Source organism: Ochotona curzoniae, unplaced genomic scaffold, assembly GCF_017591425.1.
Source record: "Ochotona curzoniae isolate NIBS_2020 unplaced genomic scaffold, NIBS_Ocur_1.0 scaffold_3835, whole genome shotgun sequence".
Taxonomy (NCBI): domain Eukaryota; kingdom Metazoa; phylum Chordata; class Mammalia; order Lagomorpha; family Ochotonidae; genus Ochotona; species Ochotona curzoniae.
Genome location: NW_024467114.1, coordinates 37,472,801 through 37,487,354, shown reverse-complemented (window position 1 = coordinate 37,487,354; position 14,554 = coordinate 37,472,801). Strand labels below are relative to the sequence as shown.

General features: G+C 44.1%; 1 protein-coding gene across 1 annotated transcript in view; it reads left to right on the top strand.

The window, feature by feature from the left end:
* Positions 1 to 14,038, top strand: part of LOC121145794 (zinc finger protein 271-like) — a 101,356-nt gene extending 87,318 nt beyond the window's left edge. The window contains exon 5 of the mRNA XM_040964906.1: positions 12,964 to 14,038. Coding sequence (XP_040820840.1) covers positions 12,964 to 14,038 — 1,075 coding nt within the window. The remainder of the gene's footprint in view (positions 1 to 12,963) is intronic.
* Positions 14,039 to 14,554: the final 516 nt, after the last annotated feature.

Genomic DNA, 14,554 nt, shown 5'->3' with positions numbered 1-14,554 from the left:
ATTTTCCAACCCCCATTCCATATGAAAACATATGGTATTTCCCTTTTTTGTGATTGACTTATTTCACTGAGCATACTGGTCTCTAGCTGGGACCATGTAGTTGCAAATTGTATAATTTCATTCTTTTTAATCACCGAATTATATTCCATTAAGTAGATGTACCACAGTATTTTTTTTAAATATACACTAATATTTGTTTCACATAGCTTAGTGCCTTTAGCATTTGGTGCATATACATATTGTTGTTATCTTTTTTTCTTGCTAAATGCTGAATGAATCCTTTGATCATTATGTCGTGTCCTTCTTTATCTCTTGATTTTTCATATCCAAGTATTTTTATCTGATATGAGAATGGCGAAACCAGCTCATTGTCATTTCCACTCACCTGGAATATCCATATTTTTTTCTTTCACTTTCAGCTTCTGCATATCTTTATGGGTGAGATGTGTCTCCATTAGGCAGCAGATAGATAGGCTTTGTTTGTAAATCCATTTTGCGAAGCTATGATATTTGATTGTTGAGTGTAAGGCGTTTACATTTTGTATTACTATTCATAGGTAGCATTTTAGTCCTGTCATTTAGCAGTGATTTCCAATTGTGTGATTTAGGCTTTTTTATCATTGTGTTGGGATGTTCTCCAAGTTTACCTTTTTGTTTATGTAGCTGCAATTCCTTTTCTATGTGTGTAGGACACCTTTAAGGACCATGTATAGAGCAGGTCTGGTAGAGATGAATTCTTTGAGTTGGTTTTTTTTTTTGTTTTTTTTTTTTTGTTTTTTTTTTTGTAGTGCTCATTGTTTTTACATTCTCTTTATTCCTTCCTGTATCTGGTGGGAGGGAAGAGTTAGGGGGAGAATCCATACCCAGCATCCCAACAATCCCAGGGCATGTTCCGAGGGTTCTGCTCAAGTGATTTTGATAGTTCAGCAGTTCTGTATTGCTGCCAATCTTGCCCCTCCAATCATGAAGAAATCTGTTGAGAATCCATCAGCTAACATAGTCCTCTTTAGAGTCTTTTTGCCCAGGTATTCACTGCCATCTCTTGACTGGAATAGTTGATTGATTTGTTCTGTCCTCTGTTACAGTACCAGGTGTCCTCTGGAAGTTCCTATAGACTACCATATCCTCTACGTGCACCTCAATATTTTGTCACTGCTCCATCCGAGCCTCTGAGGAGGCTCCTGCAATTGTCAACATGGTTGGGATTCTGAGATCAGCAGTTCAGTTGGAGGAATCCCCAAAGAAACTTCATCTGAGATGATCCCAGTCCTGATTCTTTTGTGTGCATGCAAATACAGGGCACAGTCTATAGCCTAAATCGGCCTGTGTGCACACTGTTAGTTGAAATTGTTGGGTCATTTGTCTCCAACTACGTGAACTAATGGGTGTTGCAACCCAGCCCGATCCTGCCCCATTATCCAGCCCACACATGTACTGGCGGGTGCCCTTCCCTCCCATGCCCCGTGCCAGCATATGCTAGCTGATGCTGCAGCAAAGCCCAACCAACCCTTACCCAGTCTAGTTTATGCATGTACCAGCAGGTACAGTCTACCCAGCCTGGTTTGTCCCTGATCAAGCTTACATGCAGGCAAACAGGTTTTGTAGCCCTGCCCTGCCTGGTCTGCTCCCAATCCTAGCTCTCCTGCTCTCCAGTGGGAATAGTGGTCCAGCAGGGTATCTCTCTGCAGCACACCCCCCTGGGTTCATCCACTCTTCTCCCAGACCAGCACAGATGGCCCAGCCACAGCCACATGGCTAGGAGACCCAGACACCCCTACTGTCTCTGCTCAGATCGAACTGGACTCCGCCCAGGCTTTTTCTTATTTTTTTTTTTCCACTAAAGAATCTGAAATGAGTCACTTCTGCTGTGTAAATTTTGCTCTGAGAGAATAGCTATGAGACTGACTGGGGTTCGTCTATTAAGTAAATTGATTTTTTAAATATTTATCTTTTCCTTAATTCAACTGAAAAGAGCTTGATGATGATGTGTCATAGTGAAGATCACTTTTGGTTGACCCTATTCGGAGTATGTGTCCCTCCTAATTTTTTTTTCCAGTTTATTCTCCAGATCATGGAAGAACTCAAACATTGTGTTATCTGTTTTAGCCAAACTCTTCTTTTTGAAATTTCTGACACTCCCAAAAATCTTATATGTAGTCTTTTAATGATGTTCTTTCATTTAGGATGTTTTTCTTACCTTGACACTGTCAATTCTTTTCACTTTTCCACTTTTTTAGTTATTGCAGATGTTATTCAATTCGGAGATTGCCTCTTCTGCCTCACTCAATCTGCTATTAAGGTTTTCCTTTGAATTTTTTTCTTTTAATTTTATGTTTTGATGTTTACCTAGTTAATTAGGTTGGCAAGTGTGGAGGGTCAGGGGAAAATAGGTGGTGCCATTGTTTCCACATTTTCTTTTTCTTCCTCCTGTAGGAAGAAGGGGAATAAGAGAAGTCACACCCACTCTCCTAACTGCCTCCGTACCTTGGTGTGGGGAATGGACACCATGTGTCATCTCATTCCAGGGTCTCCTGTATGGAGCATGTGCCAAGGGTCCTGCTCAAATGGTATCAGTAGTTCAGTTCTGAAATGCTGTTGATTTTGCTGATCCAAGGATGAGAAAATCTGTCCAAGGTTCATTGGCTGATATACTTCACCTCAGAATCTCCATTCAGATATTTGCTGCCAACACTTGGCTGGGGTAGTTGACCAACTTGTTCTGTCCTCCCTCCTTTGTAATAGTACCAGATGAGCTCTGCAGGCTTGAAAGGACTGCCATATTCTCGATTTGCATCTGAGTATCTAGGTCACTGATGAGGCCCAGTTCTGACACATGCACTCCACGATCAGACCACAGATACTGCAGTTCTCCCCGTGGTTGTGGTTATGTGTCTAGTGATTCAGTTTGTAGAGGATCCTCAAAGAGAATTCATCTGAAGTGATCCAAGACCTGACTCCTGTTTGTGCTTGCCAGTATGGGGTCTGACTCTTTCTGTCCCCCACATCAACTTATGCACACCCTAGTAGCTGCCATCGTTGGCTTAGTTCTGTCTCCAGCCCTGTCTTTTACATAAACCAGTGGATGCTGTGGCCAGCCCAATTCTTCCAACCACACACTTGGCACTCACATATACCAGAGCTGCAGCCTAGACAGAATGACTTCCAGTCATCCCACTGCCCAACCTCCCCAGCTGTGGTTCCTGTGCTTGCCAGTGTGCAGCAAGCTGACCCAGTCTTTCCCACATCCCATTCATTTCTCATACATGTCAATGGCCATTGGAGCCTAGCTCATACCAGCCATCCCTGCTATCTAGCTCACATTGTAGCAACAGGTGTCTGTCACCACCTGTCTAGTAGGCTCTTCTGCAGGTTTGGTTCTCATCCTTGCCAATGGGACCCATCAGAGGGGTGCCCACAGTTTCCCTACATGGCCCACTCCTAGCCCCAGATATCGCACTTCACAGGTGGTTCTGCAGTCTAGCTCGACAGGATTGGTCTCAGGTCCTAACACTTTTCAGCTGCGGCTGCAGCAAAGCCCAAACAGCTTGCACTTACTCTGGCTGATGCATATACCGAAGGGCACACTCAGTTAGCCCAGCCTGGCTCTTGCCCTAACCCAAATGCTAACCCAAATGCTAGCCAACAGATGCTGTAGCCCTGCCCAACATGGTCTGTCCCTGCCACAGCTCTCTTATTCACCACTGGGAGCAGTGTCCTTGAAGGAGCGCCCCCAAAGTCCCCACACTAAGCTCACACCTCAACCCCGACCCAGATCACGTGTTCTGGTTCAGGCTGCACCCCAGTCTGGCATGGCCCACCTCATCACGGCATCAGCCATTGGGTGCTGTATCCTAATCAGTCCTGACCCCTGTTCTACCTCATGCTGGTGGGTGCTGCAGCCTAGCCCAGCCAGCTGCAAGTCCCAGTCCCATGTGAACTGGCCGGTGTTGTAGTCTGAACTGACTTTTCGTGCACACGTTCTGGTTTTCAGATTTGTTACTGTGTGATTATGAACTGGCAAAGCTCCAGACCTGACCCTCATGTATGTCGGCAGCCTGCTTGCCAGTCTTGGTTCTTGGCACTCACCTGCAGGGACTGCATGCTGACAAAGGAGTTTCCCAACCTCCTCTGTCAGGTCTCTTCCCAGGGGGAGATCTTGCATTCACCAGTGGATCTTTGGCACAGCCTGACTTAACCCACCCCCGATCCTGGCAGGAACAGTTGCACTGCCCAACCAGTCTATACTAATTCTGATTCTTACTGTCGGTTGCTACAGCATAGCCACAGCTGGACAATTAACTTGTTATAACACTTTGCCAAGCCTTGAATGTCCTTTATTAGTAGGTAGTTGAGAGAAGGGTCTTGCTAGAACTCTTTTAATTATGTATCTTGTAGTGTGTGTGTGTGTGTGCATGCATACTCTTTTAAAAATGTATTTATTTTGATTGGAAAGTCAGATATGTAGACAGGAGGAGAGACAGAGGGAAGATTTTCTCATGCATTGGTTTACTCTCCAAGAGGCTACATGGCTGGAGTTGTTCCAATCTGAAGCCAGGAACCTGGAGTCCCTTCCAAGTCTCCCATGTGCATGCAAAAAGCGAAGTCTATGAGCCATCCTCAGCTGCCTTTCCAGGCCACATGCAGGGAGTTGAATGGGTAACAAGTGCCCATATGGGATCCTGGCACATGCAAGGTCAGGTCTTTAGCTGCTAGGCTATTTCATCGGGCCATATATACGTTAACAGAAAGAAAAAAAGAGAGATTGCCCATAAGCTGGATTGCTCCCAAAATCACTGCACTGGCTGTAGCTGAGCCAGTTAGAATCCAGGAGCTTCCTCCAGGTCTCCTATGTGGGTGCAGAGGCCTGAGGAACAGAGAGGTGAATCAAATAAATAGAGCAGCTGGGACTAGAACCAGCATCCCATGTGATTCCAGGGCTACAGATGGAGGACTATCTTGAGCACCACACTGGCCCCAAGAAAGAATTCTTGAGACCAAAGTTTGGGACATGAGGGTTTATAAAGACAAAAACTGCAAACTGTAAAGGTTTCATCTTTAGCTAAGGCTTTTGGCTAAATTTAAAACTACCTTATAGATAGAAAAGTATTAACTTAGTAAGTAACCTCTTCTGTCTTAGGCAGAACTCATTTGTTCCTCTAGTGACGGTTGAGCAACTTCCCTAGTGGGTTCAAATATTCTGCCAAAAAGAATGTGATTTTCTTATTATTCTGGCTTGATTGCAGTTCATGGGTAGAGTTACACCTGATCTAAGATGGGGTCCCTAATATCAGGTTTATTACTTCACTATCGGATATTATGACACTTTGATATTTTTCATGTTACCATGGGTCATTCGAGATCACTTTTTATTATTATTATTATTTTTATTGGAAAGGCAGATATACAGAGAGGGAGACAGGAAGATCTTCCGTCCCGATGATTCACTCCCCAAGTGAGCGCAACGGCCGATGCTATGCCGGTCCGAAGCCAGGAGCCTCTTCCGGTTCTCCCACGCGGGTGCAGGGTCCCAAAGCCTTGGGCCGTCCTCGACTGCTCTCCCGGGCCACAGACAGGGAGCTGGAAGGGAAGCGGGGCTGCCAGGATAGAACCGGCACCCATATGGGATCCCAGGCGTGCAAGGCGAGGACCTTAACCACTTGCGCCACCACGCCGGGCCCGGAGATCACTTTTTAAAAAAAAATTATTAATTACATTGTATTATGTGACACAGTTTTATAGGTACTGGGATTCCCCCCACCCCAACTCTAACCCTCCCCCCATGGTGGATTCCTCCACCTTGTTGCGTAACCACAGTTCAAGTTCAGTTGAGAATCCTTCATTGCAAGGATATACCAAGCATAGAATCCAGCATCTTGTTGTCCAGATAAGTTCAACGGCTTCTTGGGGAGACCTTCTCTGGTCCATGTTCAGCTGGTAGTTGCAATTGCTGGGTTGATTCCGTCTTGAGCCTCGACTTCCACTGGAATCAATGGGTATTGTAGTCCGTCCTGGTTCTGCTCCTCATGTGCTTGACCATCACACCAATCACTGGGAGCTGCAGCCTAGTGGGAGCGATCCCAATAACACCCCCCCAGTCCGCCCCTGCCCTAATTTGCCAGCATATGTAGCAGCCTAGTTCAGTCTGCCCCATATCCCATTGGGCTCTCGTAAATGTCGAAGTGTGTTGGAGCTTAGTTCCATCCAACCAGCTCAACTGTCCAGCCCTCACGGATGTTGTTGAGTGCCTCTCTGTCTAGCCACCCCAGCCCCTGTCCTAGTTGTTGTACCCTCCCGTGGGAGTGTTGACCCAAGAGGGGAGAACCCACTATTTCCCTCCCAAGTCACTCTCTCGGTTGTGCTCTCTCCAGGTGGCACTGTGGTTGGCCGTATCAGTAATGGCCTCTAGTACCAGCTTCTGCTACAGCTAAGCTCCGACAGCTCTCACCCCCTCCCTTTTTGTTAACACTAGTATGAAGAGTCTGCCCATCCCGACTCTTCCCTGATCTGGTCCATATGAGGCGCACAGGTGCTGCAGCCCTACCTAGTCTGGTCCCAGCTCATGCTCTGCAGTGGGAGTAGCTATCCAGCACAGGAAGCACCCCTTATTCCCCTGTTGGCTCTGCTGCTCCTTACTGATTCTCATGTGTGTTGGTTGGGTGCTGCAGTCTCATCTGACACAGGCAGCCTCACCTTGGCTTTCTGTGTTGTATCCTGCTTTTGTCATGACCAAACCTGGCTCGGCCCACACTCTGCTCTGGCGTTCGGATCTGCCAGTGGACGACACGAACTGACTCAGCCTAGTCCGCCCCCAACCCATGCCAAATGTGTGCCAGTGGTGCACTTTTTCCAGGCTGTTTCCTTCTGTGCTTCCTGTACTTTTTTGAAAGATTCATGTCCTGTCAGAGGAGTTGTCTGAGGACTCCTCCCTCAGAACCCCTCCTGGTGCCAGCTTTCACGCATACCAGTGGGTCCATGGGCCGGCACCACTCAGTTCATCTCCTGTCCTAGCAGGAGCAATGGCTTTTTTTTTTTTTATTGGCCTTCAACCCATTCTGGTTCTTGCTGCTGGTTGTTTCAGCCCAGCCACAGCTCGTGCATACCCACATAAAGCACATGCATGGCTCAGTTGGGGTTGAAATCCAGCCTAGTCCGTCCCACATCTACCCTGGTCCTCCACAACACCAGAAAGTGTTACAGTCTGACCCGGCCCGGTCCAAGTCCCAGTCCACACTTGTACCAAGGGAGGCTACAACTGTGTCCCGACCAGAATGCAGCCCCATTCCAGCATGTGTGCCCCTGTTGGGAACCTTCACCTAGCCAGGGTCTTCCCCAAGCTCCCCAACCAGGCCTGATCACAGCTAGTGCTAAGCGTGCCAGTAGTTGCTCTGGCTCAGCTCAGCACAGCCTGTCGCCTGATGCAATCCCTGCCCTAGACACTGTGGCTAAGCTCCTTGGTCTCACCCAGCTTAGACTGACACCATCCCCTCTCCTAAGACTCCCAGTGGGGTTAGAATTTCCACAGGGTGTGGCCCACACACACCCCCATACACTCCACCCCCAAATATGGTTCTCGAGTGTTAGTTAATGTCACGGCCCTGCCCACTGTGACCCGTCTGCTGATCCATCATCATGGCAGGTAATGGGGACATCCTGCTGGGCATGCCCGGAGTCTGAGCTTTTGAATGAACTGGTATTTGGTGCTCAGCATTATTACATAATTACAGGTTCTTCGGAGGAAGATTTACTGTCATTGGGAATCTTTAGAGTTGATTCACGGCTCCACAGCACTGTGGGTTCAGCATGGAGCTACCTAAGCAGCGCATCACAACCAAAATCCCAGAGCTCCCCTGCCCGGGAGCAGCTCACCATGTGCACATGGTGGCTGGCTCCTATGAAGTAGGCATGAGGCGAGCAGTAGGTGGAGTCAGACCTACCTAATAAAGCTCGGAGGCCCCCCTGAGAGGTCCGCTCCTGTAGCATTGTCAGGCAAGCCTGGGAGTGGCTCACCATGTCCACGTGGTAGCTGGCTCATATGAAGTAGGCATGAGGCGACCGTCTTGCCTGGCGGCCTCCGCAGCAGACGGCTGCCAGAGGTTAAGAGGAGATCACTTTTTACTTTTGAGATTCCTTTCAGGAAGCTAAGTCAATTTAGAAAAAGACCCACTGTTTTAGGCCACGTTCTTGAACATTACTAATCTTTTCCTTTTCCAATACTTGGATTGTGTGAATACAATATGCTCGTAATGCAGTTTTTCCTCATTTAATGGCAGTTGCTCATTAATGCCAATCAGAAGCACTGCAGGTTTTAGAATGAATCCATCTCAATGATTTTTAAGATATTTAAATAATTTTACTACTGATAGTTTCTTAATATGAACAAAACAAACCAGAGCTCAATTATATGTAAAAAAAAATCAATAATAGAAATGTCTTTTTGAAGTTTTTTCAATTGAATTTGAAATGCTATTATTTTTGACTTAACAAGATGTATCCACAATTAACCTAGAATATATTTGTTTGTAATTATTTTATAAATACTATGCTTACTTGAAGGCTAGATTACAGAGAGCAGGGAGATGTTCCATCAGCTGCTTGATTCACTCACAAGATGTCACGGCTCTGCCATGCTTAGTTTGGCCATAGGAATCCATCCAGGTTTCCCAGGGGATTCTTGGAACGCACCCACTGTGTTCCAGGCACAATTGCATGATACTGCACTGGGAGAGTTAAATAGCCAGTAGACACAAACAAGGCATTTGGGGATCAGATATGATCTGTCCCAAGCAGCAGCCCAACCTCCTGTGTCAGTACCTTCACAGTCTGATGGTTTTCTCTGGCTGCTGCCTTAATGTAGCTATTTAATGAGGTAAAGTAAAAGCACTCTTAAAACTTTGTTGCTGTCATATTTAAGGGTGTCCTATGGGCTAAAGCAAAGGAAGTGGCAAAGTCAAGTGTCATTGAGGGTTTAGGAACTGGGAAGTCTGTGTGAGGTCTTGGGAAATTTTATTTGGAAAAATTGTTGGAAAGCTGTATAGAATAAATGTGTAGTATATGCATTTTCATGTGTACTTATATGCAAAATTACTCTGATTGAAACATATTTGCGTTGTACAGAGCTTTTACTATTAACAGCAAGATGTGTTCTAATGGAAGTCCTTACAGAGTCCTATGCAGCTCATCTGTATAGATAGAGAAGTACTTACTATCACCCAATTCTTTTTTGTAGTATAAATTTTAATGACACTATGATATTTTTCCTATGGTTGATTGTGTTTGGCAGTAACGTTATTTTTAAATAAGTAGTGGTTGTTTACATTAACCTGATGATACCTTCAGTTTAATTACTACCAATTATTGAAACTGTTGATACTGTTTCCAGGAAGCATTCCTGGCACTTGTCATCTGTAAAGCACCATTCCTGCCCAGGGAAGCTGTTTGTTTCTCCAGGCACTGTGTCTGCTTCCTGTCTTGACATGACTGACTTAGCACAGTAGGAGCCACCAAGGAGACTGAAAAACAAGTAAGCCTGATTCATAACTTCCTCTCTCCACCTTCTCTTGCAGGTGTATCCAAGCATCCCACTACACGCTTACAAGGCTGGAGAACACAGACACACCTTCAGTAAGTTGTTGGTTTACTTCTCAGCTGGTTGCACAATGTATTTGATGAGCTTCATGATGATTTTTACACTAAAATGAAAAACCAAGTATGAGAGAAAGAGGGTAAAATTGTCCTAAGACCTTGGAGCTGTCAAAGCTGATTGAAACTTTCTCTCCAGGTTTTCAGATGCCATAACAAAACATGGCAGTTATTACATGATTCAAAATGAAACTAAGAATTTGTTAATGATTGTAAGATATCCACTTTGAAATGGCATTTTTTAAAAAAATTATTTGTATTGCAAAGTTGGATATATATATATATATATATATGTATATATATAAAGGAGGAGAGACAGAGAGGAAGATCTTTTTCCATCCAATAATTCACTCACCAAGCGGCCGCAAGAGCCAGTGTTGTGCCGATCCAAAACCAGGAGCCAGAAAGTTCAAGGACTCCCACGCAGGTGCAGAGTCCCAAAGCTTTGGGTCGTCCTCGACTGCTTTCCCAGGTCACAGGCACAGAGCTGGATGGCAAGCACAGCTACCAGGACACTAACTGGTGCCCATATGGGGTCCTGGTGTGTTCCAGGCAAGTACTTTAGCAGTTAGGCCACCACACCAGGCACCACATGGTATTTTTTTGTACTTACAGATGATATAATGAAAATCATTGAGTACCTTCTGCAAATTAACGCTCAACATTTTGAAGTGGTAGGAGTTTCCAAGTAAAAAAAAAAAATTGTTTATTAATAGGATATGAACCAATGTCCATGTGGGATGCCAGTGGCTTTATTTGCTATACCACAGGGCTAGGTCCCTGTTGCATTATGTTTGGTTTTTATTTGAAATACAAGGTTGCAGAGAAAAAGATAATATGGAGAATGAGAGAGAGACAGATAGAGACTGGTCATCCATCTGTAACTTTACTCCCCACATGGGTGCAATGGCAAGAGCTAAGCCAATCCAAAGACAGAAGCCTCTTTTGGGGTCCCACATAGGTACATGTGCCCAAGGACCTGATCCATCCTCTTCCTTTCCCAGGACAACAGCAGGGCAAAAGTCCACAGCTTTAAAAGTCCACTTACAGCTTTAATGACACAGGGGCAGACCATTCCCTGCTTCTTCAAAGGGATAACCTGGACTGGTTCCAAAGTTGGTGAGAAAGTTAGCAATGTAGGCTTGAGTACCATTTTTAGTATTAGTTTCATCATTTTGCACTTCAGTCAGTCATGCTTAACTTCAGTGTCTCTTTGTGAACATTTTTGAATGAAGAGCATTGCAATGGATATAAAGGGGTATCTCGTTGGGGTTGCTATTTCATTCACCTAATGACAAACCATTGTGAGCATCTTCTTTGTAGAAATGTCTGTTTAGTTATTTGTCCAGTTTGGAATTGTTCTTACTGCTTCTGAGTCTTACTGCTTTTATTTTTTCATTGGAAAGACAGATACACAGGAGATTGAGAGAACGAGCTGCTTAGAGCTAATCAGAAGAGTGAAGAAATAAACTTCAGGCAAGTTGTAATTACAAAAGTTATGTAATGACCCAAAAGAGAGTTGCATTGCCAAAGAGGCTTAATACTAACTCTGGCCATAACTGACACACGGTATGAAAGGGAAATTATACAGGAAGGAAAGTTGAGAAGTGTGATTTTTTTTTTTTTTCCAATTGTAGGCAGAAGTTTTATTTATTATTTTTTGAAGATTTATTTTTATTTTCATTACAAAGTCAGATATACAGAGAAGAGGAGAGACAGAGAGGAAGATTTTTCAGTCTGATGGTTCACTCCCAAAGTGAACACAATGGCCAGTGCTATGCTGATCCTAAGCCAGGAGCCAGGAACTTCTTTGGGGTCTCCCACACGGGTGCAGGGTCCAAAGGCTTTGAGCCGTCCTTAACTGCTTTCCCAAGCAGCAAGAAGGGAGCTGGATGGGAAGTGGAGTTGCTGGGATTAGAACCTGCACTCATATGGGATTCCAGTGCTTTCAAGGCAAGCACTTTAACAGCTAGGTAATGGTGCTGGGCCCAGAAGTTTTATTTCTTAAACTGACCAGGTAGATGCAGAGGGCAGACGGAAATGAATAGCATTTCTTGGTAGAGAGCCAGGGCATGGTGTGCCTCTTAATGGAAAGAGGTAGAATCACTAAAATTTTTCAAAGGGTTCTTAGGTTTTTCAGTGTGCCCTGACCTTTCATTGTCTGGGCTGGTATGTGTGGGTAAGACATTTCCCATTGGTTGTCTCTCAAGCAGCCAGGAAATAGCTCTTACTGTGGCGCTCCAGATATACCACTGCCATTCTGTGGTTGTTCAGGTATCATAGGTAGGAAGCCACTTGAGTGATCACATCGGGACAGGAGACAAAATAAAGAAACTGGGCTATTCTCAATTCAACTACATTGAAAGGCCCACCCCACACAGGTCATTTCAAAAGATCAAACACAAGGGCCTGGCCTATTAACCTAGTGGCTAAAGTGGTTTTCTTGCACACCTGGGGTCCCATATCAGCACTGATTTAATCTAAGCAGTCCTTGTGACTCTACACCTGTGTGGGAAACTGGGAAGAAGTTCCTGGCTCCTGGCTTTGGTTCGGCTCAGCTCCAGCTGTTGCAGCCACTTGCAAAGTTGAATCGGCACACGGAGGATCTTCCTCTCTGTCTCTCCTGCTCTCTGTATATCAGACTTTCCAACAAAAATAAATAAGTCTTAATCAAAAAAAAAAGAAAAAAGCAAGCAGAATACTTGGGCATTCCAGGAGTCTCATCACTCCTCCAACATAGATAAACCAACCTGAAACATGAAAAAGGAGCCCCGAACTTGGGTATCATGTCCAGCGGTTGGCATTCAGAATGTACTGAGGGAGTTTTACTTGCTAAGTCACCAGGTGAACTTGGAAAAGTGGAGGGGTAAAGCACATCCCATGAGGGAGTGCAGACACAGAGTGCCTTTTGAAAAGAGAGAGCAAAGGGCCATCCATCCATGGCTTATTTGAAATCTTTTTCTTTTTTTCTTTTCCCTCTAGGAAGCCTGGTAAAATGCCATTTGAGAAAAAGGATACCTTTAATATTCTTGACAATAACCTCCAGAATGTGGAAGATGTCATTCAGCATGACAAGATGCACATTTGTCAGCAGTCTTTTGAACACAGTGAGGAAACAGAAACTTTAACTGGGAACAAAATGTTCCTTATGTGTGAGAAGGATTATACCGAAGACTCATGTACTGAGTCACTTGGCAATATAGAAGAAGCAATTCAGATTGAAAAGAAAATATTCGAAAACGATCCTTACTTTTGCAATTATCAGCAAACACAATCAGGAGAGAAACTCCATGAACATTTCAGTAGTGAGAAATCTCTTTCTAGATCTGATCTTAAAGTAAATCAGATAACCCAAACAGCAAAAAGTCACTATATGTGCTGCTACTGTGAAAACATTTTTAGCAGTAAGTCTTGCATTAAGATCAAGCAGAGAATTGACACAGGAGAAAATTACTATGTGTGCAATGAATGTGAAGACGTTTTTTACAAGCAGTCACAACTCACAGGAGATCAGATCGTAAACACTGCAGAGAAGCCATATGAATGCAGTGAACTTGAAAAAGCCATTTACCAGCAGTTATCTCTCATTACATATCAGAGAATTAACACAGGGGAAAAACCTTATGGATGTACTGAGTGTGGAAAAACGTTTTCTCGTAAGTCAAACTTGATCATGCATTGGAGAATCCACACTGGCGAAAAACCTTATGAATGTGGTGAATGCGGGCGAACCTTTGCCAAACAGTCAGGTCTCATTGTACATCAGAGAACCCACACTGGGGAAAAACCTTATGAATGTAATGAGTGTGGAAAAGCATTTATGAGCCAGTCAGACCTCATAAGACATCAACGAACCCACACAGGGGAGAAACCTTATGAGTGTATTGAGTGTAGAAAAGCTTTTTCTCAGAAATATCAGCTAAGTTTACATCATAGAATCCACACTGGGGAAAAACCTTATGAATGCAGTGAGTGTGGAAAAGCCTTTAGATGCCAGTCAGATCTCTTTCGACATCACATAATCCACACTGGGGAAAAACCTTATCAATGTAATGAGTGTGAAAAGGCCTTTAACAATCAGTCAGGTCTCATTAGACATCGGAGAACCCACACAGGGGAAAAACCTTATGAATGTAACGAGTGTCAAAGAGCCTTTTCCAACCAGGCAGATCTCATTAAACATCATAGAACCCACACAGGGGAAAGACCTTATGAATGTAATGAGTGTGGAAAAGCCTTTACCAACCAGTCAGGTCTCGCTAGACATCGGAGAACCCACAGAAGGGAAAAACCTTATAAATGTAGTGAATGTCAGAAAGCCTTTGCCAGCCAGTCAGGTCTCATTGGACATCAGAGAGTCCACACTGAGAAAACCCTTATGAATATAGTGAATATGTAAAGCATTTTCTCATAAGTCAAACCTAATCGTACCTCAGAGAATCCACACTGGAGAAAAACTACAAAAGTAATTTGTGTGGAAAAGTCTTTACCGACACTCAGGTCTCATTTTACATCAGCAAATTCACAAAGAAATTTGGTGAATAATGAGTGTGGAAAAACTTTTTTTTTCTTTTTTTTTTTTTTTTAGTATTTCTGCTCTAATGTGGAAAAATTCATACACAAACACATTTTGTGTGCAATAGAAGTATCACTGCATTGACTTTAAAAATCCTTTTCTGAAGTCAGTATTCAGCAGAACAGCAGAGCTTAGGAAAACAAAACCATGTACATGGAAAGATGAGCTACCACAAACCTGCTCTCATGGTTTCTCAGAGCTTACAAAGTGAGTGAAGCCACCATTAGCAAAAGTGCAAATAGAAAACACTGTAAAAGTGCAATGGATGGGGGAGAAACACTTTGAAAATCTCAGCAAATTTGTACATAATCCTTTGTTTTGAGAGGGAAAACGTGAATG